This window comes from Patagioenas fasciata, chromosome 4, assembly GCF_037038585.1.
Source record: "Patagioenas fasciata isolate bPatFas1 chromosome 4, bPatFas1.hap1, whole genome shotgun sequence".
Classification (NCBI taxonomy): domain Eukaryota; kingdom Metazoa; phylum Chordata; class Aves; order Columbiformes; family Columbidae; genus Patagioenas; species Patagioenas fasciata.
In genome coordinates this window covers 24565640-24592814 of record NC_092523.1, presented here as the reverse complement: position 1 = coordinate 24592814, position 27175 = coordinate 24565640, and the positions used below count along the sequence as shown (strand labels likewise).

At 41.0% G+C, this 27175-nt stretch overlaps 1 protein-coding gene across 9 annotated transcripts in view; it reads right to left on the bottom strand.

The window, feature by feature from the left end:
* Positions 1-27175, bottom strand: part of TBC1D1 (TBC1 domain family member 1) — a 107393-nt gene that overhangs the window by 63675 nt on the left and 16543 nt on the right. Inside the window, exon 1 of one of the 9 annotated variants that reach the window (XM_071807391.1) lies at positions 21439-21588. The exons of 7 other annotated variants lie outside the window; for them this stretch is intronic. In XM_071807391.1, coding sequence (XP_071663492.1) covers positions 21439-21504 — 66 coding nt within the window. In that variant the 5' untranslated portion in view covers positions 21505-21588. Of the gene's footprint in view, positions 1-12375; positions 12725-21438; positions 21589-27175 lie in introns of those variants that run through there. One more of the 9 variants, XM_065836398.2, reaches the window with a different exon arrangement.

Here is a 27175-nt window from a genome sequence, read left to right as displayed (position 1 = left end):
ATAAGGAAAGCTAAGTGGCTGAACAATATCACCACAGACCTATGAAAGGAAAAGCAATCGTACATGTGTCTACTTATGGGCACAGTTTGAATGGGCATAATGCAGAGAATGGGATAAGCGAGTGTGATGGGCCTATGACTTAAATTCTGCAGGGATGTATGTAAAAAGGTGATGAACAAGAGTGCACTAAAATTCAAAGGATACTCTGTGCGGGGCAGAAGAAAGCCATCTGTTTAAATCCAGTGCTTTTTGATCTGGAACATGGTGCCTGAGTTACACAATAAGTACTGAGAGCGGAGCTCCGCATAGCCAACATATACTTCTACAGTTTACATGTTATCATAAAAAGCCATAAAGGTGACTAGACCTCCCACACAGACCAAGTTCTGCCTCCAGAAGATTGCAAAGTAATGCAGACTGATGCCACGTGTACTGTGTGCCACTTTTCAGAGTATCACATTCCTTTTAATATTACAGACAGATCTCAGCTCAAGAACCTTCCTCATGACTCCTTAGCTAGATTGAAAAGGCTGCACTTTTTGCAAAGTCATGCAAGTTGAAGAGCACTCCATGCAATTTAAAGAGGCACAAAAAGGTTTTCTTTCCTTTCTGAAAAAAAAATATTTGCAGAATCTGTTTATAGATTATTGTAAACAAGCTCAGAAATAGAACATAATTGTACTCGGTGTTCTAGTGAAATTGAACTGTTCTATTCTGCGGTGGTGCTTCCGCCCCGAGAGAGACACATCATGCTGCTGATGTACTTTCTTTCACATGCTCTCAAGACATAACCTTACTTGGAAGTCCAAAATACAACAATACCTGGCTACTCTCCATAAATAAACTGCCATGTCCCAGATTGCTGATTACTTTTGGACCCCTCCCCATGAAAATGCATCATCCAAAACCAAACTGGAGCTGATAGATGGCATCTGTGGGCTTTTAGTGCAGCTCTAAACACAGCAGCACCCAACTGTCTCTGAAGCGGCCATTCCTACAAAATCTACTATTGGGAAGGCTATTAGCACTGCACCTGGAAGGCTTATCATATGGAGTGCATTAATTCATTTTTCCCCAGCTCCCTCCTGTCCCAAAAATCAAAACCATTTCTTTTCATCTTGCTTCATCAGCTCCTCCATTTGGTACCATAAACTTTCAAGCAACAAATGTGAAATAAAGCAATCCAACAAGTATTTCAAAAGCACAATAACATCTTCATAGTGTTATCTTGTCCATCTTTTGTTTCAAAATTTTCTTTTCACACAATTTCAGAAATGAAAAGAGCACCTGAAGACGTAACAGTGGTTGCTGGTCATACCTGCAAGATTCCTGGCTCATATTTTACAAGATGACTATCACGCAAGGAGGCAATAACTGTTGTAAAGTAATAGCTAGAAGGATCTGTGCTCATCCATTATGAACAGAGATTGAATTCTTCTTTTTGGGAGAAGGAAGTGGAATTGCAAGCAGCTCCCTTCACAGGGTTAAGACAGGCCTGGGGCTGAGTTGGAGGCTATAGGGGGAGAAACAGAAGGAAGCCTATTCTGAGATAGTTATAAACGCAAAAAGACAGTCATGGCATTGGAGAGCTTTCAGGATGAAGACCAGGTTTTGCGTTGTTGTTTGGTTTTTCTTTTGGTTGGGATTTTTTGTTTGTTTGTTTGTTTTGTGTTTGAAATCCACACTTGTGGTTGATACTAGCTTGTAGTCCTTTTTTTTCCTAAAATACATTGTAAATGACCCAAATAACAAACATATTTATTTCTGAAAATTAACTTCCTTTGAATATCAGGTGTTTGCCAGCCTTTGATTCCTACATGAATAGTTGTCTTAGGAATATATACACATTTTATAGTACTAACAGGACAGTGCAAACCACATTGTTTTCCTCAGAATATTTTGCATTTACTGGAAGCTATCAACACAATGTTGTTAGGCAAAGAAAAGAAGAGCAAGCTGTTTACTCAAGATCCTCTCCATTAAGATATAGCCAGATCACATTAGGGGAGTTGCCAATTTTTCTTCCAAAGAGCCAAGTATCATTGTCCTAAAACTTCAGTGTTTCCAGTTCCCACTGATGATAGATAAATTAGACTCTGCTTCCCTCCTGTTAAAAGATAAAGCTGTCTTCAAATTTTACAGCAGGTAAAAAGATCAACATCTCAGTATTGTATTCTTCCTTTCAGATCCGTATTTGACAAAAATCTTGCAAGAAGTATGAAAAAGCTTGGAAAAATATGTTTTTAGGGAGTGGTCATTTGATAAATCCTTTGAAAGTCACTGTAAGAGACCCACTACACCTGCACTAATATTAATACATAACTGTGCTAGAAAAGTGAAGAGAAAGGAAAAACAGATGGGACAATAGGTATCCCAGTTATCTAACAATATACTCAGAGGAATGTATTCAGTGTGGAAAACATGCCATTCACTCACAGATTGCCTGCAAAACAGCATTTCATTGCAAATGCCATAATGGGCTACAGGAACACATCAGCAGGTTCCAGACTCACTGTCTTGCTCCCAGCAGCCCTGCAGTACCATCCCACACATCACCACTTCACACCTCATGTTACTTGTTTGTCCTTTGGGTCATCTTAACCAGATTTCATTTCTTCATTTAAACATTGGCATCTTCATCAGCTGTTCTCTTGTCACTTTAGCTGCTCCAGGCCAGGCAAGCGTGCTCCTTGTGCTGACGATCAATAGTGAATTGGCATGTCCTGACATAAAAACCAAGATGTCACTATCCTTTTTAGATAAAGCTGCAGATTCATTCCTACATGGAGAAGAGTTGTCAAAACATAGGTAAAAGGCACTGTCAAGACAAATGGAGCTATGGAATCAGTCCTGAAAGCCATCCCAGAGCCAAGCCAAAGTGCCACCCCAGAAATACCTAAGAACAAGAAGCCAGAAATTTTAGCAGTGTTTCCAGATTGTGAAAATTGCGTGATGGTTCTCCCTGCTGACAAAAATCCTTATGTTTATGTCCTTTACCAAACTCACTACAGACCTACAATAGTAGATCTCTAGATGTGCAGCCTGGGCCAACAAACTTTTGGTCATCTCAGTTCAGCACTATTACCTGGCCTATGCAGGAGCTGCTAATTGAGCTGAGCAGCAGTGATCATCTAGGAAAACACTAGTAGCCAAGGAGTAACAGCAAAAATTCATCCTTCTGTTCCTTCTCTATTATCCATACTACAGTATTACCAACACTTCTCTAAAGCAGCAGTCAGATCATTTACCTGCATCATCTGGTTTATTTATTTATATGTCATAACAGCAACCAGCACCAAAGTCTTACATGATGCCTGACAAGAGTTTGGAAATACTAATGACGTAACTGATGAACAACAAAAGAAGAAATTAAAGGAATTTCATTAATTTGAGTCTCAAAATTCTTCTCATTCCTATATAAGAAAGCAATGCGGGAAAAAAATAGAAACTAAAAAAAACCAAAACAAACGAAACAAACAAAAAAAATCACAGCATTGAAAAGACACAGCGCCAGACTGATTGAAAATGGAAGATATTTTCAAGTTCTTCCACTACTACAGTGAGAGCAAGCTGGCTGTACCAATAGGAAACAAAAAATTAGAAATCACCAAACAGACCTAGCCTCAGTGTCTTTCCAAACAGTGTCTGCATATGGAGAACTGTAATCAATAAGAAAAGATACCAGTAAGAGTATACACAGAGACTCTTGATAATACATGTTGACCCGTGATCACGAGCATTCCTGGACCTCCTACCATTTATTTGTATTACCATTTGATAAATACCAAATTTGATCCACATCGTACTTTATTCAGTTGCAAATTATAACAATACACCCCAAAAATTCAAAATCTGTTCTCTTTTCAGGGTTAGGAAATTGTTATTTTAAGCCTACCCCATCTCTTCCTACAGTAAATTTTCTATTATTCCTTTTTGTTCTTCCACACTCCCCCACAAGGCCTGGTTTCTTTAGAAAATGGTAAATCAGACAGACAACCATCAAACACTGAATTACAGCTAAGCTGTATAGTTCATGCTGTCACACCCCTTCCAGAGTGACTGATTTCTGACCTTCACAATATTTCCAAAGTATTCCATATTTAAACACCTACTTGCTGAGGAAACCCAAAAGGGAGTGGTGTGTATTCAACATTTCTAAAATGCAGATATCACAGACTTACAGGATCTCCAAAAGAAGGTGGAGGGCGATACAAGGATGATGCTCTATGGGATACAATAACAGACTAGCTGAAGGAAAAAAGATTTCAAGGAAAGATTCCTTGTAATGCCAACTTCTTTGCCTCAAAACTATGTCAGCAACAGGGACTGCCAGTATGTCAGCCACAACTAATATACAAGCGGACTGGGCCTTTTTGTGTTGTTTTTTCAGCATATATGAAACCATTATCAAATATTTAGAAATACCACAGGGAAAAAAAAGCTGCCTGAATTATAACAATCTATAATAAATAATTTTGTATATGATTCTGCACTTCATAAAAAAACCCATAGCATCAGCTCCATGAACTGTGTTCACATAGAAAAAGAACATTTTTCTTAAGTCTACAAAAGTCAGCCTCCAATGACTGTATGTCAAATGGAAATGTCAATCACTTCCACAGAATGCTAACTCCTACAGGTTATAGTCCAGTGGGACTTACCCCAAATACAAGTTTCCAGCACTTTTTTTTGGTTCAGGCTCTGGGTAACTACCACCAGAGTTTTAAAGACAGGCCTCTTGTACATAATCGTCTAAAACTCCAAAGAACTTCTACAAATCCCCTTTTTCCATGGCTTGCATTTGAGGAGATTGGAAGCTATAAATAGATCCAAAGAAACAAAACCAGCATGAAACATTTAGTGTTAACCATCCAAATTTCCATGACAACGGCTTCAATGAGCTCACCTCATTGGTACTACACAGCAGCAGACCAATGGTCCAGTAAATGCACAGAGGCAACTGTTATGATCTATTAGAAGTAAGATATTTGGTTACAGAGTTTCCTGAAATAAAAACACAAAACCCCCAAAACCTTTGCTTGAAAAAGGGGCTGTTTAGTTTAGCTCAGCTTTGCCACTTTGAGTAGCTGGAAGCGTGCCTGTGTAACTACGTACAAATAGTCTCTTCTCCCCAAACCTGCCACTTCACAGGATATCTGTACCTGAAAATCCTGCTTGGTTACTGCGTATCAAAGGTTCCCCTTGGAAATAACATGGTTTTGATTACAGTGATGATGCTGTAAACACACAAAGAAAAGCATTCACGTGCCCAAACCCAGCAACTTCTGAGCTGGGAAGAAGCTTTCAGATATTTCAGTCAAGATTCATTTTTGGTTTGTTTTTTTCAAGTGTGACCATCAACATGTGCACTTACATGCACACTGTCCTGAGAATGGAAGGCAATACTTGTTTGTACTCTCTTTTCCCAGTGCTTCAGTTAGTGGTAGAGAGAAATCTAGCTCGCAGAAACTCTGGACAACGCCCCCAGGCCTAAAATTCTCACAAAGCAGTAGCCAAAAGGTCAACATCCCAATAAAACACAAATTCCCTGATGGTCTCCCATTCCTTGAATCAGGGCCATCTACTGGAAAGCCATGCATGTGCTGTTTGTCCAGCTTCTCTAGCTGGATTCTCAAGTACCGTATAACTGTGACGACTTCACTATTTTAATTTGGCCCAAGAATGTGTTTGAGATGGGATTTTCCCAATCCACTCCTTGTGTGACAGATTGCATTGTGGAGCTGTTTCAAAGTGCCTGAACCAACACCCATTTAAACAGAACTAAACATTCACTTTGTGATGCTTTTCACTGCAAACAGGTGTTCGGTTCACAGCACCAAATTTGGGCTAGTCCAAAGTCAAACCCACTTCCCTGAACCAGGAACACAACTTGTCCTCAGCACCAGCAGATTCCCTTGAACAACGCGCTGCTGTGTCCTGCTCACTAGTGTAGATGGAACCTGCAGGTGATTTCATCCAGTCTAGTAACTGCAGCTTTCCCACACCTGGCCAGCCAGCCCAGGAGTACCAACCTGGCCTTTCGGGAACTTGCAGACACAAAGAGAGGAAGTATAAACCCAGTTGTTAAGCTGTAGTTCACCAGGGGCTTGAATCTCCCTCTTGTTTCTCAGTAAACAAACCATGTTTTTCAGGAAGATTTTACTTTAAATCTCTCCTATTAAACCTTATGCATTAATTAATCTCAGGATTTGTTATTGTAACTTGGTTAAAAAGTAAGAATAACTAAAACCAATTCAGATATAACTCAGTACAAATAACTTGGTGATAAAACCAATACATAGTAGTTAATGTCATTCCGTGCCTCGGCTTCTGCTCTCTGAGTTCCAGCTGCTCTCCCCAGCTCTACTGCCTCACCTTTCCATAGAAATTAGTAAGCAAGCTCCTACTTGGGCACATCTTGACATAATTTGTATATATTTACTGATACGTAAAATACTAACAAAATCAAGGCTGAGTGTTTTCTTTCCTCAGTCATTGCCATCCATGAGTATTTCAGTACAAACAGTTAAGCTGTAAAGGCTTTTAAAACAAACAAACAAACAGCAAAGCTGTAACTCAATCAACAGTGTTTCTATTGAAGACTCAATAAGTCACCAGTCAGCCTCTGCACACCACGTACAGCCTCAGCTCCTTCAGCTTTAAGAAGTCTTTTAAACCACTTCATCCTAAAATCTTCAGTATTTATTAGTTGGCACAGTAAAAAAGTTCCAACATCCCTCTGAAGCAGAGGATTTTCAGAAATGCTGCAGCTTCTATATTCAGGATGATGGGAAATTACAAACCGGAACTGTCCTGCAGCTCTGTGAGCCCATCTCTGAAGAAAGGTTGGGCAAAGCACCTCTTTCTCTTAAAGGTATTTATACTTGGGGAACCCAGAGCCAAATTGCTGTTTTTGTGTTCTCAGAAACACCTCTAGCACACATAAAAGACTGTTCTATTATAGTAGCCATCCAAAAAAACAGACAATTATGTGAAACAGTATTTTAGATCACCAAATGTAAAGCAAATCAAGTTAAACTGTGGTGCTACATATACATATGGCAAAACCCCAAACAAACCCTTAGCTGTACTGTCTGACTCTGATGGGACCTGGAGCTTTCACTGATCCTGCAGGATTTGGTTTGGCCCAAAACATGTCCACAAGACAATAGTTAATAGCAGCAACTTCCAGAGTGCTTTTCAGCAAAGGAAAGCAAACAGGTTTTGACTGAAGCCTAGAAGTTCTGTTTTGAATTGTGGAGGAGGACCTATACAAAACAGCAAGCTCAGCTACCTTGACAGGCTTGCCTTGTTATTAAATCTGAAGGTCAACGTGAATCCTAAAGTAGATACTCATAAGAAATTAATTCTGAAAGGCATAAATGATTCAAAACAAAAGCCTTGGTAAGTTGCAATCTACATGGCCAGGAATCTCACTATGGAAAGCCCTAGTCCTTACTGAGCACCTGTGATGTACCTTACAAATGCAGAGGACACTGTCTGCCCAGCCACATAAAAGCCATACGAGCCAGACCATGCTGTGGCCCTCTCCCATCAAACTGAGGATGTCTGCGCAGCCAGGTGGAATTCAGGCCTGGTGTGCAGAAAAAGAAACGGAAAGACAAAAAAATAGAACCAAACAGCTCCAGTGGTAACATAACTGCTGAGTAACAGAGGGGTTTCACCATAGGACTGGCTTCATTTCAAATGCTGAGCACATATTCCTCAGTCATCGCCCAGACCCCCGCGGGGGGAGGTGAGGAGTGACTGGCATACAGAAAACAGCGTGTTTCAACGCCTCAGCATTCTGCAACAATCTGTGCTTACCTGAAAGCTGTCAGTTGGTAACATTTTTTCCCCAAACAAATACTGACCTGGAGAAACACACTGAGCAGAAACCTAGTGTTCTCTGACAGGGCCGTTGTGTGCACTCAGGCACCAAAGCCCAGCTCTGGCACAAATCTGAACTTGCTCTTTGCAGCATTGCCGACATCCGGCCCGGGGGACAAGCGAGGGTCTGTCCCTCCACTCGCAGCCTCAAGGCCTTCGCAGACGTTTGTCTACAAGCAAAATCGCAACATTAGAGCCTTCCCTCCCCAATGATTCCTCATTCTTCCCCAACACTAGTTCTCTATTAACTGTCTGATTCTTGATACAGTATCCAAATCCATTTACGAAAAGGATAATTGGGAGTAAATGCACTAGCACAAGCAAGGGTTGTACATCATAGGATACCACTACCGTCTATTCACCTCCCCAAATAATTTACCATCTTACAAGTAAGGTGGGCTTAAAAGTAAGACATGTTTAATTAACTTCAGGGTATACTGGACGTTAGCATTAAAATGCTTGGATAAGAGGACTCCTTAAGAGACCAAATCCCAATTCATTTTTCTAAAATGCAGGTCCTTCACTGAGGGATTAAAGACACCCAAAGGTGCTCAACTTTGCTGGAAGCTGTGAGGAATAAAGGAAAGAGGCAAGTCAGTACACCTAGAACAAAAAATCCACAAGAATTAGTGTGATATACCCTAAAACAGACCAGGGAAAAAGCCAAGACCACCCTCTCAGAACACTCTTAAAAACTAGAAGAAAAAAAAATATGGAGGGAGATTTCTCTGGCTTCCTGATTTCCAGTCTCTCATTCGTTCTCATTTTCTTCCAGAAGTCAAATTAATTTCATTTGTAGCTTCTGACCTAAACTAAGAAGTAGATCTTTACTCCCATATTATCCCCCAGAAGTCTATTAGGCACTCTATTATTTAAAGAATAGTAAAATTAATAGCAAAACATCAGGAAGATCAGTTTGAATGTAGCATATGAAGTTATATCAGGATTCCAAGAAAAATAAGTGGTATTTCCAATATTATTGTAATTACTACTTCAGTAATGTTTCATGGCACAAACCAAGCAACTAAGTCTTGCTGCACTGAACAGCGTAGAAACTTTCTTTTTTGATGCTTTGAGAGCTTCCCAAACTGTCTTCAGCTCACGGGCAACTCTGACTCAGCAGTCCTTGGGGGAAAAACAAGCAAAACAAACAAACAACAAAAAAAACCCCACAACCCACTTCTCACTTTGCTATTGGGAATGTCAGAGTACCTATTGTCAATATACCATAAAACTTGACCTTGAGAGCAGAAGAAATCCAAATGATCAGCTTCTCAGTGCAAGATCCCAGATGAGCCAAGCCTGCTGGGGACAGCACACTGCAAACCCACCCGCTTTGCTGCCAGTGCTGGTGGCCCAGAGGTTCCTCAGCTGCAGCGAGACACCTCGCTGCTCTCGGCTCCCCTCAGGACAACCTGCTCTTCTGCAGCTTGGAGGTAGCTGACCAGGGTTTATTGATGTACACCAGCAAAACCACAATTTAAATCGAAGTTTCTTCTATAATGTAACCTTGCTTTGCATTTTTTATCTTAGTTATTTTCTTTACTGGTTCCTTGTTAGTTTATAATCCTTTAGACAAAACAAGCTGAAACTAAACACAGCTTTTACGTTATACACGGTACTCCTTTTTTTTTTTTTTTTTAATCTAGAAAGACACACTATGCATAAATTGCTTAATTAGCTGAGAATCTAAGGACACACTCAAATTTTCCATTTATACAATTTATTACACTAAGGACTGTTTTTTTACTTTCTATTTCTTCAGCAATTAATTCTTTAATTCTGGTTTCTGTCAAGTTGCTTCTGAATAGAAGCTTGCATTATAAAATGAAATCAATTATAGAGAACTAACACTTTTTTTTTAAACTAAAGCTGAATTAGATATGATTGAAACAGAAATAAAATTACTCTTAACAACTATCACTGTACTATTATCTCCTACTAATGAATTAGTGCTGTGCAAGTACACCATAAATCAGTAAAAAACTGCATTTCTATGTTTTTTTCTTTGCAGACTGAAAGCTTTGATGTTTTTCAACTCCAAAATAATTTCTTTACTTTTAGTAAGAGCTATTGCAGAGAACTAAATTGCATATAGATTAAAATATCTCTGTGTATCTACAAAAGTGACTGTGTTGTCTACTCACAACAGTGCAAAGTTAGTTTATACTTCTAACAAACTATGTTTCAAGGTGGTTAGTCAGAGGTTTCCCTGAATCAGTTGTGTGACTTCATATAAAACCATGCAGGAAAAACAGATTTATTTTTTTTTATTTAAATAATTTTAGGAGACTAGAACAGGAGAATTCATTATCCACCAAGTCATCATCCGAGTGGTTTAGCCAACATCCATAGGGCCAATGCAGGCAACATCCAACCCACGTAAGACTCAAGCAAGGCTTTATACTCCAGCCCAGAACAGGCCCCACAACCTGGCCTGGCAGCACCACAAAACTCATCCCCAAGGAGCCTGCGTGTAGGTCGGAGATGAGCTGGGTAAAACAGCGCATTAAATGCTGTAATGAAGACATATTAAAAGGTTATGTTTATATAAACACCGGGAAGCGATTTTATAGCATGTGGGAGCAAATTACTTCACTTGTAAGTACCTGCAGACCTGGGGACTTGCATGGTGACACTAAGCACTTGTTACTGGATGGGGGATTACCCATTTTTAAGTAATAGGTGCAAGGGGACAGCTTCGTTTCAAGGAGCAGTTTCCTCCCTGCCATGCCCTGCAGTTTTTCCTTGTTCTGGAATGGGCCACCATCTTACAAAAACCGGAAAGGCTTGCATTTGTGTTGAAAGCCTACAGCAGTAGTTCCTACATTTTTACTGATGAGATTTTGGCAGGCAGGAAAGCTTTCTCCATTAACAAGCCTCATTTTATATTTCTAAATACACTTCTTTGCTTTTCCTCCCAAATAAGCAGTGACGATTAACAGCCATTAAAAGAATAAAACTAAACACTTGTGAGGAACCAGCATTGCAATAATTAGTTCTGAAAGCCTAAAAGCACTCCTGAAAGTAGAGTTAGAAGTGCATTTCTGCAAGAGCTTCTGTTACTCTCTCTAAAAACACGGCCAAGTCTGCACGCTGCAAGTTCTGCCTTGTACCTCCTCCAAGACTAACTCGCTCTCTGAGTAGCTGCTTTGTCCAGCTAACAAGTGAACAAGAGGGGAAATTGGCCACCCCTTGACGGCATCCCTAAAGTATTAACTTGACAGCGTCACTCATTTTTGAGAGCACCCACCTGTATTGGAGACTGGCATGCTTGTAAAAGTCAGCATGGAAATTGGCCAGTATCATTCGCTTGGATAACATGGCAAATCAGGCCTTACGTCACCCACGACACAGGGCTACAGTGGTAACAGGAGAGGGAACCCCTTTAACAAGCCCTCCACCTGGTAGCTCTTTAAAGGAAGGAAAAAAATCTAAATGAGAAGAAGAAAGTATGCATTTCTATTTCTCAGGGCATGACTAAAATCAAGCAGGATCATTTTAAGACACAAAAGAGCACATCCTTCTATCCGAGAATCTGAAGGAGAGTAATATATCAAGCACTGCCCTCTTACTATCTTGCCAGGGTAGGTATTTCACCTGTTACATATTCAGGGAGAGGGATGCCTAACACTGATTAAGCAACTGACCATTTACACCTGGCAAAACAGAAGGGAGAATCAGGTTTTATGTAGCCTGACTGGTAGCAAGGCTGCCTGTTAAACTTCAAAATCAAGTCTTTTTGTTTCCCCAGATAATTCCTCCAAGGAGCCCCCGATTCTTGCCTGTCATACAGCTGTTTCACCCATTTGTCCTCTTCTCCACTTTCTACTGTGCCTCACAACAGAATGACTGTTACTTCGGAAGAACAATTTTTTTTTTAAACATCAGCTAAGAACTATATTCTAGATTTCTTTAACCACCTCTACCTCTTTGCATCTATAGATAGTTTCACAACTACAGTGGAAAATCCTTCTGAAGCCCAAGACACACAGATGTAGAAGCCAGCACAACACACACGTTGTTATACTTAGACAAATAACTCACTAAAAGCTAACTTACTGCTCTTCATAAATCCAGAGTACGACAAAAAAAAAAAAGTAAAAAAAGGCCAAAACAAACAGCGGGAGTGCTGTTACACATTCTCCAGAGCACACAAGAAACGTTAGGAGTTGAGCAGACCACACCTTCTGTGCAGTCTGAACTACAGCTCTCCCCTTCCACAGATGCTGCGGCAAGGCACAACAACCGTCCAGAAAGGCAGCTTCATTTTGAACCCCGCAACCCAAGCCGTGAGTTACTTCAATCTGCCTTTACTTTTCACTTTGAGTCCTCCTCCCTTTCCCTGGCTAAACAATACAGCAGGGCTCTGCTCCCTTCCCGGGGGTGGTTGACTTGCCTTGAAACGAAACGCGAACATCCGCAAACTCTTAGGCTGGACTTTATTTCCCGAGAGCGGAGGACGGCGGGCGCGGTGCCGCCTACCTTAGCCACCCAGCTGAACAATGGTGACATCCTACGAGCTCCGGCACGGCGGCCGGCGGCGATCCCCGGCTCCGACCGCTCCTCTCCGCCTCTCTCCGCTGCCTGCCGAGAACGGAGCCAGCTCGCCCGGCCGCACAAAGTTTCCCCGAGACCGCCTCCGGGCGCTGGCCGGCGGCACCGTGAGCTCGCCGCGCTGAGGAGGCTCCCGGCGCCGGCTGCTGCTGCCGTGCGGCAAGGGAAATGCAGGGCCGGGCCGAGCCGGGCCGGGGCCGTGTCCCGCCCCCGCCGCGCTCCGCCTCCGCGAGCCGCTCTGCGGCCGCTCGTCCCGGGAAGGCGGGAAGGGAGCGGGCTCGCCCTCCGGCAACCCGCCCGAAAACGCAGACGACTGCCTGCTACCTCATCGCGTTGCCCTTTTACGTAATTCAACGCAGAAGACAGGATTCTCAAGTATTAAAAAAAAAAAAAATCCCACGCGGTCCATGTAACTTTCTGGGAACATGCTGGCCTCGAACTCACGCTTAACATTAAAAGATCAAGCAAAAAATAATCTCTTTGAAGCCACTGTGAAATGTTGCATTTCCAGTCAGGCTTACCATTCATGTTAGCTAATGGCATTTGACATTACACACTAGCAGTTCTACATCCAGAAATAAGCTCTCAAATACGATAATTTAAAAAACAGCATGGCACAAGTCAATAGTATGCATGTTTCTGTCAGGTCAAGTGATGTTACCTGCCACCCAGACAGGAAAGGTGTTCATTCCTGTTGTCACTCCAGCTGGACTGCCAGTGAACACACACCTCTACTCAGCTGCTGTAGGGTTGCCTGAAAACAACTGATTTTCCTCAGGGGGGCACAGACCTAGGAAAAAAAGGCTGGGTTTTCACAGGAGACACATTGGGCCCAACCCCCAAAAGCCCTTTATTTTCCATCACGTCACAGAAACAAAATAAAGAATTCAATTTGCAGAATCATAACAGGAAAGCATAGGGGTCTGTTCTGCTCAAAGTTGGATGTTGAAGTGACAAATTCAGCTCTTTTCCCAAAGACACTCTCACCTAGACAGTCACCCCGCTGGGATGGTGTCCTGCATGTGCTCACATTTGCACTCAGGGCTGAAGGAATGATTTATGGGTTTAAAGCAGACACCTTCACACTGGTCTAAGTTCTTAAATGTCCACTGGAGCACAAAAGTGACAGCCATGCACATGGGCTGGGAAGAAACAGAGCCAATCTCACAGCTCATGGAAGCAGAAAAGGGGCTGCTTTGGCCCCTTTCCCAGATTGCATGATCCTTCAGCCCTGGGTTTGGTTCACACAAAGCGGGCAAGGTAGCTGCCAATACAGCTGTATCAACTTCCAACGCTGTGCTGGCGAGTGTTGTAGCACGAGCTGTGTGTGTGATAATGGGCCACAGTGGGCTGAAGTGGCAACACAAAAGAAGTTCTTCTCAGGTTATACCTGCAGCATCTGTGGTACTCAAGCATGACACTTCTATTGACTTCCTCCTGAAGACTAGAGAATCACAAACCAGCAAAACAGAATGCTGATGCAGAACAGTAAGACCCAGATAGAAAACACAGAATCATAGAATCATTTCAGTTGGAAGAGACCCTCAGGATCATTGAGTCCAACCATAACCTAACTCTAGCACTAAACCATGTGCCTAAGAACCTCGCTTAAATGCTTTTTAAACACCTCCAGGGATGGTGACTCCACCACTTCTCTGAGCAGCCTGTTCCAATGCCTGACTACCCTTTCTGTGAAGAATTTTTTACTAATATCCAATCTAAACCTCCCCTGGCACAACTTGAGGCCATTTCCTCTTGTCCTATCACTTGCTACTTGGGAAAAGATACCAACAGCCTCCATGCTACAACCTCCTTTCAGGTAGTTATAGACAGTGATAAGGTTTCCTCTCAGCCTCTTTTTCTCCAGGCTAAACAGCCCCAGTTCCCTCAAACGCTCCTCATCAGACTTGTGCTCCAGGCTGCTCACCAGCTTCGTCGCCCCTCTCTGAACTCTCTCTAGTACCTTGGTGTCTTTCTTACGATGAGATGCCCAAACCTGAACACAGTATTCAAGGTGAGGCCTCACCAGTGCCGAGTACAGTGGCATGATCATTTCTCACAACGCAAAGGATTGCGCCAGTGAAGCGTGATGCCTCTGTCATGACCAACGCATCGCTGACAGTCCAAGAATGGAGGTATTGGACTGTGGTGGGTGTGAGAGCTGTTGCACAGTGGTGCACAAACAGTCCTGGCAGCACTGTGACTCAGCTGAGCTGGTGGTAGTGGGACTGGGGAAATTTGCTACCATTGGATGGAAGCACTCTAGCTAAATACTAGCTTACTCATCTGATAAATTAAGTCTTGACCGTTTTTGTTGGCTTGCTCAAAGACACACAGATAATCAGGGGAAGAAATTTGATGTAGCAGTTTGAAATCTGGTTCCTGAGCAACATTTGCCAGGGAGCCACAAAATACTAACCAATATAACCAATAAACCAGTATACAACTTACTTACTTACCACAACTTACAACTTACCACTTACAACTTACTTATGGTGACCCAAAGCCTGCCTGGACCTGGTTTTTAATCAACTTAGAACCTATGCTACAGTTCCTGGAACTAAAACCACAACAAATACATCGCATATTTTCATAAAATGAGAATAGAGATCCATTTTCTAAAAGTTCTATAGGTTAAAGTAGAGGTGATTCACAAGGGTGGCCAAGGGCTCAGTCTATCATTACAATAGTGGCCATGGGCAGTTTGATTGCATGGATGCAATAAGCCAAATAACAAGTTAATATGACCTACACTCAGTCTGGTGGTGGTCTCTAAAGGTTTACTGACATGACAGATGGAAGAAATTTTCACTACTGCTACTGTTCATTATGTATAGAGCACATACATGAATAAACAACATCTGTTCTCAGGGCTTTAAACTAGGCAAGTTACAAGAACACTAGAAGTATTACCACTTGAAGTATGGAATTGGATCTGCATTTATTTCATAGAGCAACTGAGAGCAAGAGCAAGGCTAAATGTTTCTCATTATGTGGTGAGGCACTGGAACAGGCTCCCAGAGAAGCTGTGGATGCCCCATCCCTTGAAGTGTTCAAGGCCAGGCTGGATGGGGCTTTGAGCAACCTGGTCTAGTGGAAGGTGTCCCTGTCCATAGCAGGGGGGTTGAAACCAGATGATCTCTAAGGTCCCTTCCAGCCCAAACCATTCTATGATTCTATAGGCTGCTTATAGTTGCACTATTCAGTGGTAGCATTAGAGTCGCATTTCTCTAACACTGACTGTGAACAATAGTATTTCTACATAATTATTTCTTCCCTTTCTTTGAGAAGATCCTGCTTGCTTGGGAGATTTTCCAGCTCTCCCTGACTGGCACCCTTCCAAAGTTTTAAACTAACAATACATACATCTTCTCTGAGTCCACATTAAATGCTGATGTCAGTCAGGAGACCTGGCTTCTCGCCCTGACTGCAACTGGCTCAAAGAGCCATCCCCACTATGTTACTTCACACTATTTAGCTTCTAAACCTGTTGCATGCAATTGTTCTAGTGATGTTTGTAGGATTTTAAACACCCTCTGAAACCTTCTACATGGTTCTTTAGGACTGGGAGGAAGAGTGGTCTTGTGGTAAAGACACTGAATTAAGAGATAAAGTAACAGCGAATGAATTCCAACCTCTGCTGTTAACAGGACTTTCAGGCATGCCACTTCACCGCTCGCTCTGCTTTAGTTCATCTCTTAAATAGAGATTATATCTGCCAGCCTTGAAGGAAGGAGTGAGCACACACTGGCATTTGGGAAACAGCTGGCAGCGAGGCTTAAGTGTTCAGATATAAAAATGTTTAGTAATGCATGAAATTCTTCAGTGTAAACTAAAAGGTCACTGTGTTGTTCACCTTCCAAAACAAGACAGATTTAGCAATGTAGTAAGAACAATAACTGCACTCATTTTTCAGGATGTTCAACTTTCTAAAAACTGAACCTCTGTATTTTTCTATTTTAAGTTTGGCTTGTGCAAATAACTGCCTCTCCAAAAGCACTATATATCCATTTTGAGTAAATGGAAAAATTCAAGGCCAGGGAATGACATCTGTATTGCATAAACAGTAAGTAGCACTTGACACAACCTTATCTAAGTGTATGATCTTTTAAAAAACAAAGCAAACCCCTCATTCCTATGAACAGCTCCATGTTATCACGGAAAATATTAGCAAGATAGTTGTGGCTGTTTATAAAATAGTAGAAATTAAAATAGTTCGAAGCCACAACTTAAAGCTTACATCATCAGAACGATGATCTTTCAGTTTTACACATGCCCTTCATAAATTAACACATACACAAATACCCCTATCATTTGTCCTCCAAAGCAGCCCTGTATTAAAAGAAACCACTTGTAGATAAAGAGAGGGATGTGAGATGTAAGGAAATATTAAGAAAGGAAACTACAGTTGAACTTTTAACTCAAAAGAGGACCATTTTCTGACTCATTCTCCTCTGATTTCAACTTTCTTTAGGTTTAATGGCTTTAAATAGTTTTGAGAGTCTTCACAATACGTCACTGGTGAATGAAGCCTCACAAGAAGTTGCAGCAGGGTATAGCTGCAACCACCCAAGAACTGGCTTGTCCTGTTGCTTTTGTGTTAACTCTAGTGGTGGTTTTACAGCAGAACCCATTCCCTCTTGAAGCTTTTTCCTCTGAATTGTACTTAAACATGTTTTGGCAGCTATTCTCATGAATTATCCCCTCTGCTCACATTCTCTGTTACAAGTTTCATTTCCATCTTTCTTCCCTGTACACAAGAAGGTCTTTGTAAATTCAGATAAAAAAACGCAACAGAATATGCCTGCCAGTAATTATCAGTATCTATTATTTGGCCTTTGTATAAAAACACACACAATTTTTATCCTTTATTACTTAGTTTTCACTGTTCATTAGGATTTCCTTGAGTCTTGTCTCATCCCTTCCCATTCCAAGTAGTAGGCTAGATAGTTTCTCCTTTATTAGAGTCAAAAGATAGAAAGTAACGACTGTGAGAGTATTGTTTGTCATGTGGATTCAGAATGCAATAATGTTTCAATTCTTAGCTACAGCTGTATTAAAAGATACCAAAACACAGGTGTCTATTTCGAAAACCTCACATATTTATGGCACCTCTGTATGATGCATGATGAGATAAACAGTTTATCTGGATCCACTGAAGGAAAAAATAATGAAAACCTCTGGATTTCATCCTATCCAAAGACTTCATCAAGCCTGACTAGCTGGCTTCTGAAAAGATACTGTAGTGACCAAAAGAGTGAGCTTTGTTGCTTCTTTTGGCTAAATTATAAACAATTTCCTTTTTTCTCAATACAAAATAAAATAAAAAAATCACAAAACCAAACCACCTTACCAAACAAGATCTGCATCAGCCCCCTGATGAGAGACAACAGCAAGAACTGCTGGCTGACCACTGTCCCCTTAATGCAAAGCACAGAGGAGCCCACTGCCCCAGGCTGCACATTTGCGCTGAAGATGAAATTCAGCTCTCATCAAAGAAAACGGGATGATTTTCTTGGTGGTTTCCAGATTCTCAATGGAAATGGAAATGATAATGTTTTGGGTAATCTTTTTCATGCTGTTAGTGAATTAAAAGTATAAACTGAAGTATTTGGCTATCGGCTAACCAGTAGCAGATACGAAAAACACGAGACACTGGGCTGGTGCCCAGTGATAACATGCAATTTGCTCCCTGTGTGGCAGACAGAAAAGCACAATTCCTCACCAGAGTGCTGGGCACTGACTCAGCAGTGGAGCCCTTCCAAGCTCTCCTGTAGGTTTTAGCTTTTATACAATTGTCTTTTCAGCCACAAAACTTGTAACTGCTAAAATGCTTTGATTCAAGTCGTATTAGCATTTCCCACTCAGAAACAAAAAGCAGTGTTGGTGATAGGTTATCTGTCCTCTTTCCTACCAGCAGTATCCATCCATAAGAGGGTTACCATGTGCTGGGGTTCATTTGGGATCCTGGATCTCACTGAGAGGACTGAGGGAAGGAGGGATCTGTGAAGGGAAAGTTGATCCTACACCATATAGGAGAGAAACACGAGAGCCCACAGGCCATGTTGCTCAGCTGACAGTAGAACGAAGTCCTCCTTGGCTAAACGCTGTCCTGCAGGCAAGGTTAGATCAACTAGAGTGAGGTCATGAGAGTAAAATTATGATGACGATAAATTATGACAAAAGGCATCATGAGGCTGAAGTAGCTTTCCTAGCTGCTACCATTATCTAAAGATTCTTCCCTGTGGGCCTGTTTTGGACAAAGAAGTGTTCAGATGTTCTTTTTTTCCTTGGAAAATGTGCACGGATTGGTTTTTTTTGTTGTTGTTGTTTGTTTGTTTGGGGTTTTTTTTTGGTTTTTTTTTTTGGTTTTTTTTTTTGTTGTTGTTGTGGGTTTTTTTTCCCCTATCATAAGGCAGTTCTGGGCAGAAGCAGATGCTGGGCTGACCAGTCAGATATCTTGAGTGGAATGGATAATCTCAGCATTTGATTCAGAAAGTTCAGAGTAGAAAGAAAGGTCTTGGTGAAGGCCTTGACCAAACAAGGGAGTGGAGAAAATACTGCTCATGGAAAGCAAAAACCATCATCCTGTAAGGGATCTCTCTTTGCATAAGGATGATCGCCACAGAGAATTTAAAACCAGAAAAAAATAGCTTTACCTTCAACAGCTGAATCTGGCTACAGGATGTACAGCTGGTAAGAGGGCACTTTTAGATTCAGAGTAAGAGAAGTAACCAAGGCTATATATCATCAGTGTAAAAATAAACAAAATCTAGCTTTAGGGTCTCAGTGCTCATTCATAAACATTAAGGCCACCTGATGCAAAACGCTTGTCTGGAGTAAAAACATCCTGCCACTTCAAACACTTTCAAAAACATTTATGAGTAAACTTTGGATTGGCAAACTTTATGCTGGATTGAGTATTTTTTGTCTTCCCACAGAGGGTGAAAAAAAGCTTAAAGCTGTCAGGAACTCTGCCATGGGTTCTGACTAACTGCCCTCTAGCATGGTCATGTGTCTGCATTTGACCAAGATCTAACGAGCACTGCTGATTGATCCAGTTGTGATCAACTGATCAGATCTCTGTAAATGAGCAAAAGACCACAGCCTGAATCTCCAGGTAAGTCCACGCAGACTTGTGAAAAGGTCACATTGATCTGAATGGCTGGATGCAAAAAACCTACATGGACAATGTGGCAAATGAACAACAGAGGAAACTCAGCGCACAGCAGGGAATCGCCGTACAGGCACATCAGAGGTTCCACGCATTTATTCTGTTTTGGGATGGAGGTTTTTCTGGCAGCTGTGGAACTGGAGCAGGCAGAGTGGAGCACAAGCAGAGCAAACTGCAGAAGCAGATCACAGAGCTTAAAACAAATGGGGATGCTCCCAGTGTGCACTGACAAAGACACAGGTCAAGCCCTTGAGATCATCAACTAGGTCTTGATTGTCATTGAGACAGTTGGAAACATACTATTTTTCTCGCTGCAGGGCAATATTTCTTGCTCTTCTCAGCGTCACCAAGCCAAGGGACATCTAGCTGAGCTCTCCCGGTGGCTCTGGGGGAGGGAGCAGCAGACATCACAGGGATGACACACACCTGCACACACACTCTGACACTACTAGATAAACCATAAAATATTAATAATGTAAGACTGCTCATTTTAAAAATCCTCCTGACAATGGGAAGTGAACGATGTGACAAATAGGGATTAATGTTCACTGGCACCAGATGCATGGCTGTGGAAGGACTTTACACCCTTTTCCTTCAGCCTCCCGCTGCTTCCTTGCATTAAGCACTGAAAGGTCTCAGCAGAAAACAAAAACAAACAAACAAACAAAACCCACGACCAAACCTCTCACAGTTTAAGGAGCATTTTCTGAAATGCAATTAATTAAAGTTTATACTTAAAATGTTCCTTGATCTTGAAACTTATATGGTTGATCTAAGTCACTCAGATGGGAAAAATGATCCTTCATTTGAAAATACGTCTCATTTCCTTGGTGGAGAAGCACTGCGTCACACTGGCTAAAAAATTTAAATACTAAGCACTCCTACTTCCAATAATGGATAAGTTATGTATAAGTCTAGAAACTGTTGAGGAAAACCAGACTGCAAACAGAAAATGACAACTCTCACTTGATTGGTTAAAATCAGAACATAACTATAAAATTCATCGATTCCCCATGTGATATGGGAGATACATATACTATGAATGTCTATTACCATTACATGGGACTTTACATTAGTTAAGATGTCCATGTTCCCTTCATCCCATTAGTATACCCCAGTAATGAATAATATAAAATAAGCAATCTTGTATGCATAATTTTATGGAGTTGTAGCCTAGCTCTTTGTTAACATAATTAACTATAAATACAAAAACAGTCCCATTGCCCTAAGAATATTATTTTGTATGCTTCAGTTGCAATGGGAGGAAACTAGGAAAGTACATTGAGTTCCACAGTATGAAGTGCCATGAAAAGCAGCCAGTCTTCTCAGTTCTCCAAGATTTACTTAATAAATTAATTTCTAACAGCATTGATATATGTCAAAAGCACATTGATTTCTGATAACTAAATTCAGCCACAATCCCTACAGACAGTACACAGATCCTACTGGACTTTTACTGTAGTTCAGATACTCTAAAGCAACATTCATTTCACTAAACTGAAAAAAACCCAACAGTTCGAATAAAAAAACCTTAAAGTGTTAACCATTCCACTCCCAACTCATAATATTCTCAGTTTTGCTGAAAAGAGCTTAACAAGAAAAACTATCCGTTCAGGTTTACCTCTCAGCAGGTGTAGGGTTCAGAAATTACCCACGGGTAATGAAGCTGTATTGCAGTTACACATGATGAGCGTGTGGGTGTAAAAGCTATTCATCTGAGAAGGATTCAGTCCCACCCCCACTGAAATCACAGACCAAGTTGCTCGCTATATCCTTATGCATCTTAAATGTAGATAACAAAAAGAGGAAACAAATACCATATTGTCTTGTTCTTTTCCGCAATCAAGCTGAAGAAATTTTAACTTCTGTAATGTTGCCTTCATATCATAACCCTCCCTGCTCTGGTGCTCTTGGACAAAACCCCGATGGGAGAACTAGAGCAGCCTGATGGGAAGTCCAGCAGCCCCTCGCAGCCGATGAAGGAGTGATGAAGGAGTGCATGCAGCAGCTCGCCCGGCCCTCGCTCAGCACCGCTGCTCATCACCAGCCTTTGATTTGATCCAGGCTGCAGCACAACCCTTCCCAAGGTATTTCCTGTGTAGTGTGGGACTGAGAATACTGCTGGGAACATACCAAAATAATGATTTGCATGTATGGTAATTTTGCCTGGTGCATACACATCTGGCTTTCTATTAAATTATCTTCAATTTTTATTTTGCTATGTTGTGATGTTGATTATGTTCCTTCTCAGCTGTGTTATAAGTGGAAAATGTTATCAGCAACGTTCCCTTGCAGACCCTTTTAACTTAGTGTTTCTTATCTCTCCCCTTCCTAACTTCTTCTCAGGGCTTATTAACCCATCAAGTGTATCTTTAGCAGTCACGTGGATTCTTTGCTCTTGTGATTCTACATATTTTTGGCTAAGTCATACTGTCCTTCAGTAACAGCAAAAGCCAGAAAATGGCAATAAAATGTCTTTGAAAGCAAGATTCAAACACCGTATCTACTGATCTTAAAAAACATTTTCCCCACAATTCAGTTAGCTTTCTGTACACAAGTGTGTAGCCCCTGGTTTAATTACAAACAGCATTCCACATTTAGTTATTTCAGCCAATTCCATTTGACCCCTGAAAACACACTGGAAACATTTGTGAAATATAATACACCATACAGAGACTTCTAAAATATAGCAATAGGATTTGTCCTTACGTCTCTTTTGTGGTTTTGGTAAAGCTGTGTCACTTCAAACGGCCCAGGATATGTTACTGTAAGACATCACTGCATGTTTGGGCCACATGTGCTGACAGCGCTTCCGCTCTGCTGCCAGAACAATGGAAACCTTCGCGCCGAGTCAGCTCTCCCACAACCATGGATCCACGCATGCATTCCCTCGCTACAGGTTTCTTTAACCATGTCTTGTCACTGAGAATGCTAGATAGCTGTGTCATTTCATGTCAGACTCGGAGTATGTAAAGTTTGGGAAATGTGTGCATAGCTTCAGGAATAAAGCCCAAAATATTACTTGACTTGTGGTACACTACTGAAATAAATAGATAAATAAATAAAGTTACAATAAAATAATCAAGCACCGATTCTGTTATTTCCTCCCTCCTGGGTATTTCCATGCCAACAGGGAGTTCTGGCATTCCAGGAGAAACCTGCAGACAGCTGGATGGATGAGCTGGGCAGCTGAACTCTTCTCTCAGACAATCTGGTAAGTTCAGATACCGCTGCAACTTGTGAGTCTGAGCTCACAGATTTGAATGTGTTCACAGGCACAAAGACCCAAATCAATAAGTAAACCTCAGAAATTTGCTGAGCAGGGTCTTTTACCCCAGGATGTAATAAATCCTCAAGTCTCCTCTTGGTTTCAATCATAATTTATGAGTAGAATGTAGGCCAGCTTTAATTCATTTTCCCAGCTTGTTTCTGACATACAAAAAGCTGTAATATACAGCCAAACAGCAAGAATTAAAAAAAAAAGAGAAAAAAAAATTTTAAAAAAGTATTACATTCTCTTATTGTAGATCCCTAATACCATCCCCATACACATGCTTTGATTTCACTCACAATCCAGTCAGGACTGAACTTCAGTTGAGACTAACTCAGGACTAATCCAGGTGCAGCTGATCTGTCTCAAACTGCTACCAAGACTTCTGTAATAGAACAGACTGATGTTCCCCTGCGTGTGTGTGCAAAAGTCAGGTCAGTGAGTGTTATCCGGGTAAGGAAAATTTATCACATACCTAGTTTTCATATGGCTTGTTGCAAGTGCGCAGTCTCAAGTTGTGTGAAAGGATCTATCCCAATACTTTGACAGTTCATATTCCGTAACTTCGACAGTTTGTATGCTGTAACTTTGACAAGAAATCTACCTATAAACAGAAATCCATGTTTTGTTTCTTTGAGATTCCTGGGAACTACTTTTCTGACTCTTTCAGTCCTTGCTGGCATATGGACAGTATATTAAAATATGAAAACTGAAACAGAGTTGGGGAGGGGAGGTATGGGCAGAAAGAATTCATTTTAGAGAAAAACTTGTGCAGTATGCAACCTACATGCAGAGTAAAAAAAAACCAAAACCAAACATTAAATTGGGAATGGTGGTACTGAAAGTCTTATTGAAAGCCCACCAGGGTCTTCTGATTGATTTCAACCAGGCCTAGATTAACACTTCAATACGATAAGGTGAGGAATTCCCCTGCTGGTTGGGAACGGCAGGAGAGGTGAGAACTCTGACAGCTACCGCAGTATCCTACATTTGCTTCAGACAGCCACTAAGTGGCACTTAAACACCTCGTCTTACACCATGGTGAATCTACACACTGTTCTGAAGGGAGTGGGGGAAAAAAGGAGTCAAGCCCTCTGGCGACTAAGCCCTTCAAGAACAATGAAGTTCACTTCCTGCAATTAGAGAAACTTTCTAAGGGTCTGACTATGGATGCAAATGTCACTGGCAGAAATGCTGTACAGGGCTCTGTGGAAGCAGAAATACTGTGCAGAGCTCTGCAGAAGCAGCTGCTTCCTCTCCTAAATCCTGGTCCTGCTCTGGGAATCAGAGTGCCTCTTCCCAACAAATCATTACCCACTTTTGTGTCATTTTGAAATATGCACTTAAACCAGGAAAATGAAAGTGTCTCATCACTGCTGGACTACAGGTCAAACTAAAGCAGCCCTAAGGTCTTAACACACCTTCTATCAATGCCTCTGAGCTCAGTCAGAGATCTCTGCAGGGACCAACACTACTTGTACTTGCAGACATACATTTGAACAGGGTTTTAGTAGTCAGCAGAGAATCAAAAGTGATGAATGAAGCTCTTCTTTAGTAATTACTGCTTCCTAGACATACGCCACACTTTCACATGCATTTTTAATCAAAGAAAGGAACGCAATTTTCGTAATAGTCATGTTTAATCAAATACATTAATCATCCTGAATACTTTAATGAATTACAGTTACCATTTTTCTTTTCATCCGGTTTTTAAGTCATTGCTTCATTAAAAATTTCTAAATGAATTGCCTACAGAAACTGGAAACCATTTTTTCCCTATATGAACAACATAACTGTCACTTGAAAAAATCCAAAGATAAAACCAAACAGAAAAATATATCAGGTGCTCTAGGTGCTAACCAAGCAAGTTCAAACGTGTTCAACGTCGTTATTGCAAGTATTTCTGTTGTCTTCAATTGAACTAGCCTAAACGTAAAGTGCATACAGGCTTTCAGCAAGACTCAGAAGTAAGATATATGTACAATTTGATTTTAGACTCTGAAAGAAACACTTCCATTTCAATTAGCCACAGATTTAGATATAAAACACAACACCAGATATTAGCTGCAAGCTCTGTTTTTCACCTTTGTGCTGAATGTGGCCTTGAGAAATCTCAAATTAAGTGAGTTACAAATTTCGTCTTTTACTCTCTCTTCCTGTGAAAGTGCGTTATGTTATGATCAGAAGCCCTGGATACAAGCAATGAAGCAACTCAAGAAGCCAAGTATACCATGATTACTAAGAATACAATTTTTAGGCACATTCTGCATGTGTGAAACTAGTTTAGTGGGGTTCTTACAGAGGCTGAAACAAGAAGCTTGGAGATGAAAACCATTTAATCAGTTACATAGCGGGATCAAACTTAATACATGAGGAACGACCAGCAGTGAAGCTGTTTTTATGACCAGCAATAGATCTCAGTCACCGTCACTCTGGGAAAAGTGGGGGGAGGGTGGGAAAGAAAAGAGAAATCCACGTCAACCAGTAGTTTCATACAAAGGACAAACCAAGTACAAACTGGCATTATCCACTCAATCCTTGTATCAGATCCTCAGTGATCAACCTTTAGGGCATACATACATATCCATTTAAGCCTGTATTTGTCCAGTCATACAAATCATTCTTTAAGAAAATATTTCCCACAGCCCTTCCCATAACTTGATGTCCACACAGAGGGTAAAAAAACAGAAATATAGAACAACTGTGTCTACACTGGGCAAGGGAAAGCACTGATTTTATGATGGCGATTTGTTCCCATTATTCACTTTGACATAAAACAGGATGGGAGATTGTGCTGCTAAAGTAAATACAGCAGTTATATATGCCTCCCCTGCTTTGGTTTTCTGTTCCACTACAGCCAAAGAGCCCACATCTGATGACCTTGAGGGCACAGCACAAATGTCAGCCCAATCCAGGCAAAACTCTAAATGAAAAGCTGATTGCTTGGAAAAATAAGGAGGTATTTCAGGAAGGTGATTTACTCAGTATCATAATTTATTAATTGGTATCTTCATATTTTAAGTGGATGGCTTGAATTTGTCCATTAGGGACATTTTAGAACCTGAAAAACAAAAAAAAAGAACAACAAAAAAAACCAATTGCCTAAACATGAATGTACATGTTTAAGTAGCAGCTCCAAGTGAGCTAAAGCCCAAGCTTCTAAGAGAAACTCATAAGCAGAGAAACCAGAAAGATTTGGTTTTTACTAGTCTTGAGGAAAGATCACTGATACAGAACCCAGTCGTACAATCTGACTCATGCCAGAACAACTCTTGAGTGTGTCTGGAGAGATTGTACCAACCTACATGACAAATATGGCCTTTGTTTATTCATATATTTGACAAAAGCTATCTCCCCACGTGTTTAAAAACAGATCGTACACGCTTTGAATGTTCGCTTTCACTAACTAAATTACACTGTCCTCAATACGTTATTGAAGTGTGTGCCACAAAATCGAACACCGTATTAGGTAAGACTGTTTTTTTTTTCAGAACTGTTGTTTGCCAAAGTAGGGGTTTTTGCCTCTACAATATACTTTCTAGCTCTAAGTTGCACTGTTGCACTGTTCCATGTACCCACAAATTTAATTTTAAAACATCACAACTGTGCATATTTTATATACCTTAAGATCATTTATTAATTAAATGAAAAATAAAACTCTCTACTGAATCTAAATTAGACTTTGTGACTTGTGTTTGGAGCTCAGTAAGGCTGAGTTCATCCACACATCCCCTAGTCTTAAATTAACTTCAGTTGGCCACAGCAGTGGGTAACTGCAGGAAAAACACTGGATTTCTTTTATCATTAATTTTTCCTCTTTGTAGTATCATACATTCAGCTTAATATTCAACATTGCTATATACCAAACAGTATTTTCTGAACTCTCAATTCTGTATACGGAGCCTGGATGTCTAGACTCATTCTCTTTCTCACTCAAGACTTTTCCAGAGGTGGAACTCTTTTTTTTTTTTTTTTAATTTGCACATAATTTTCTGCTGTGAGTTGGTTTGAAGCTGTACATCTGACTGGGTTGCAAGGCAATGAGGAGACCCATTCACTTTATGTGTATTGCACCCAACACCTTTGCAGAAGGCAGACTTTACTGCTACAGCAAGGTGAGCTGAATAACTTTACTGTTACTTACTTTGTTATTGTTACCCCTTGTGAAGCTGGTGAAATCTACATGTTTAGTGCTGAGGCAGTGTATGACATAGCCTCTCAACTGAAGACCTACACTGTACCTTGAGAACTGTGTGGATTCAAAAAATTCTTACATTTTCATA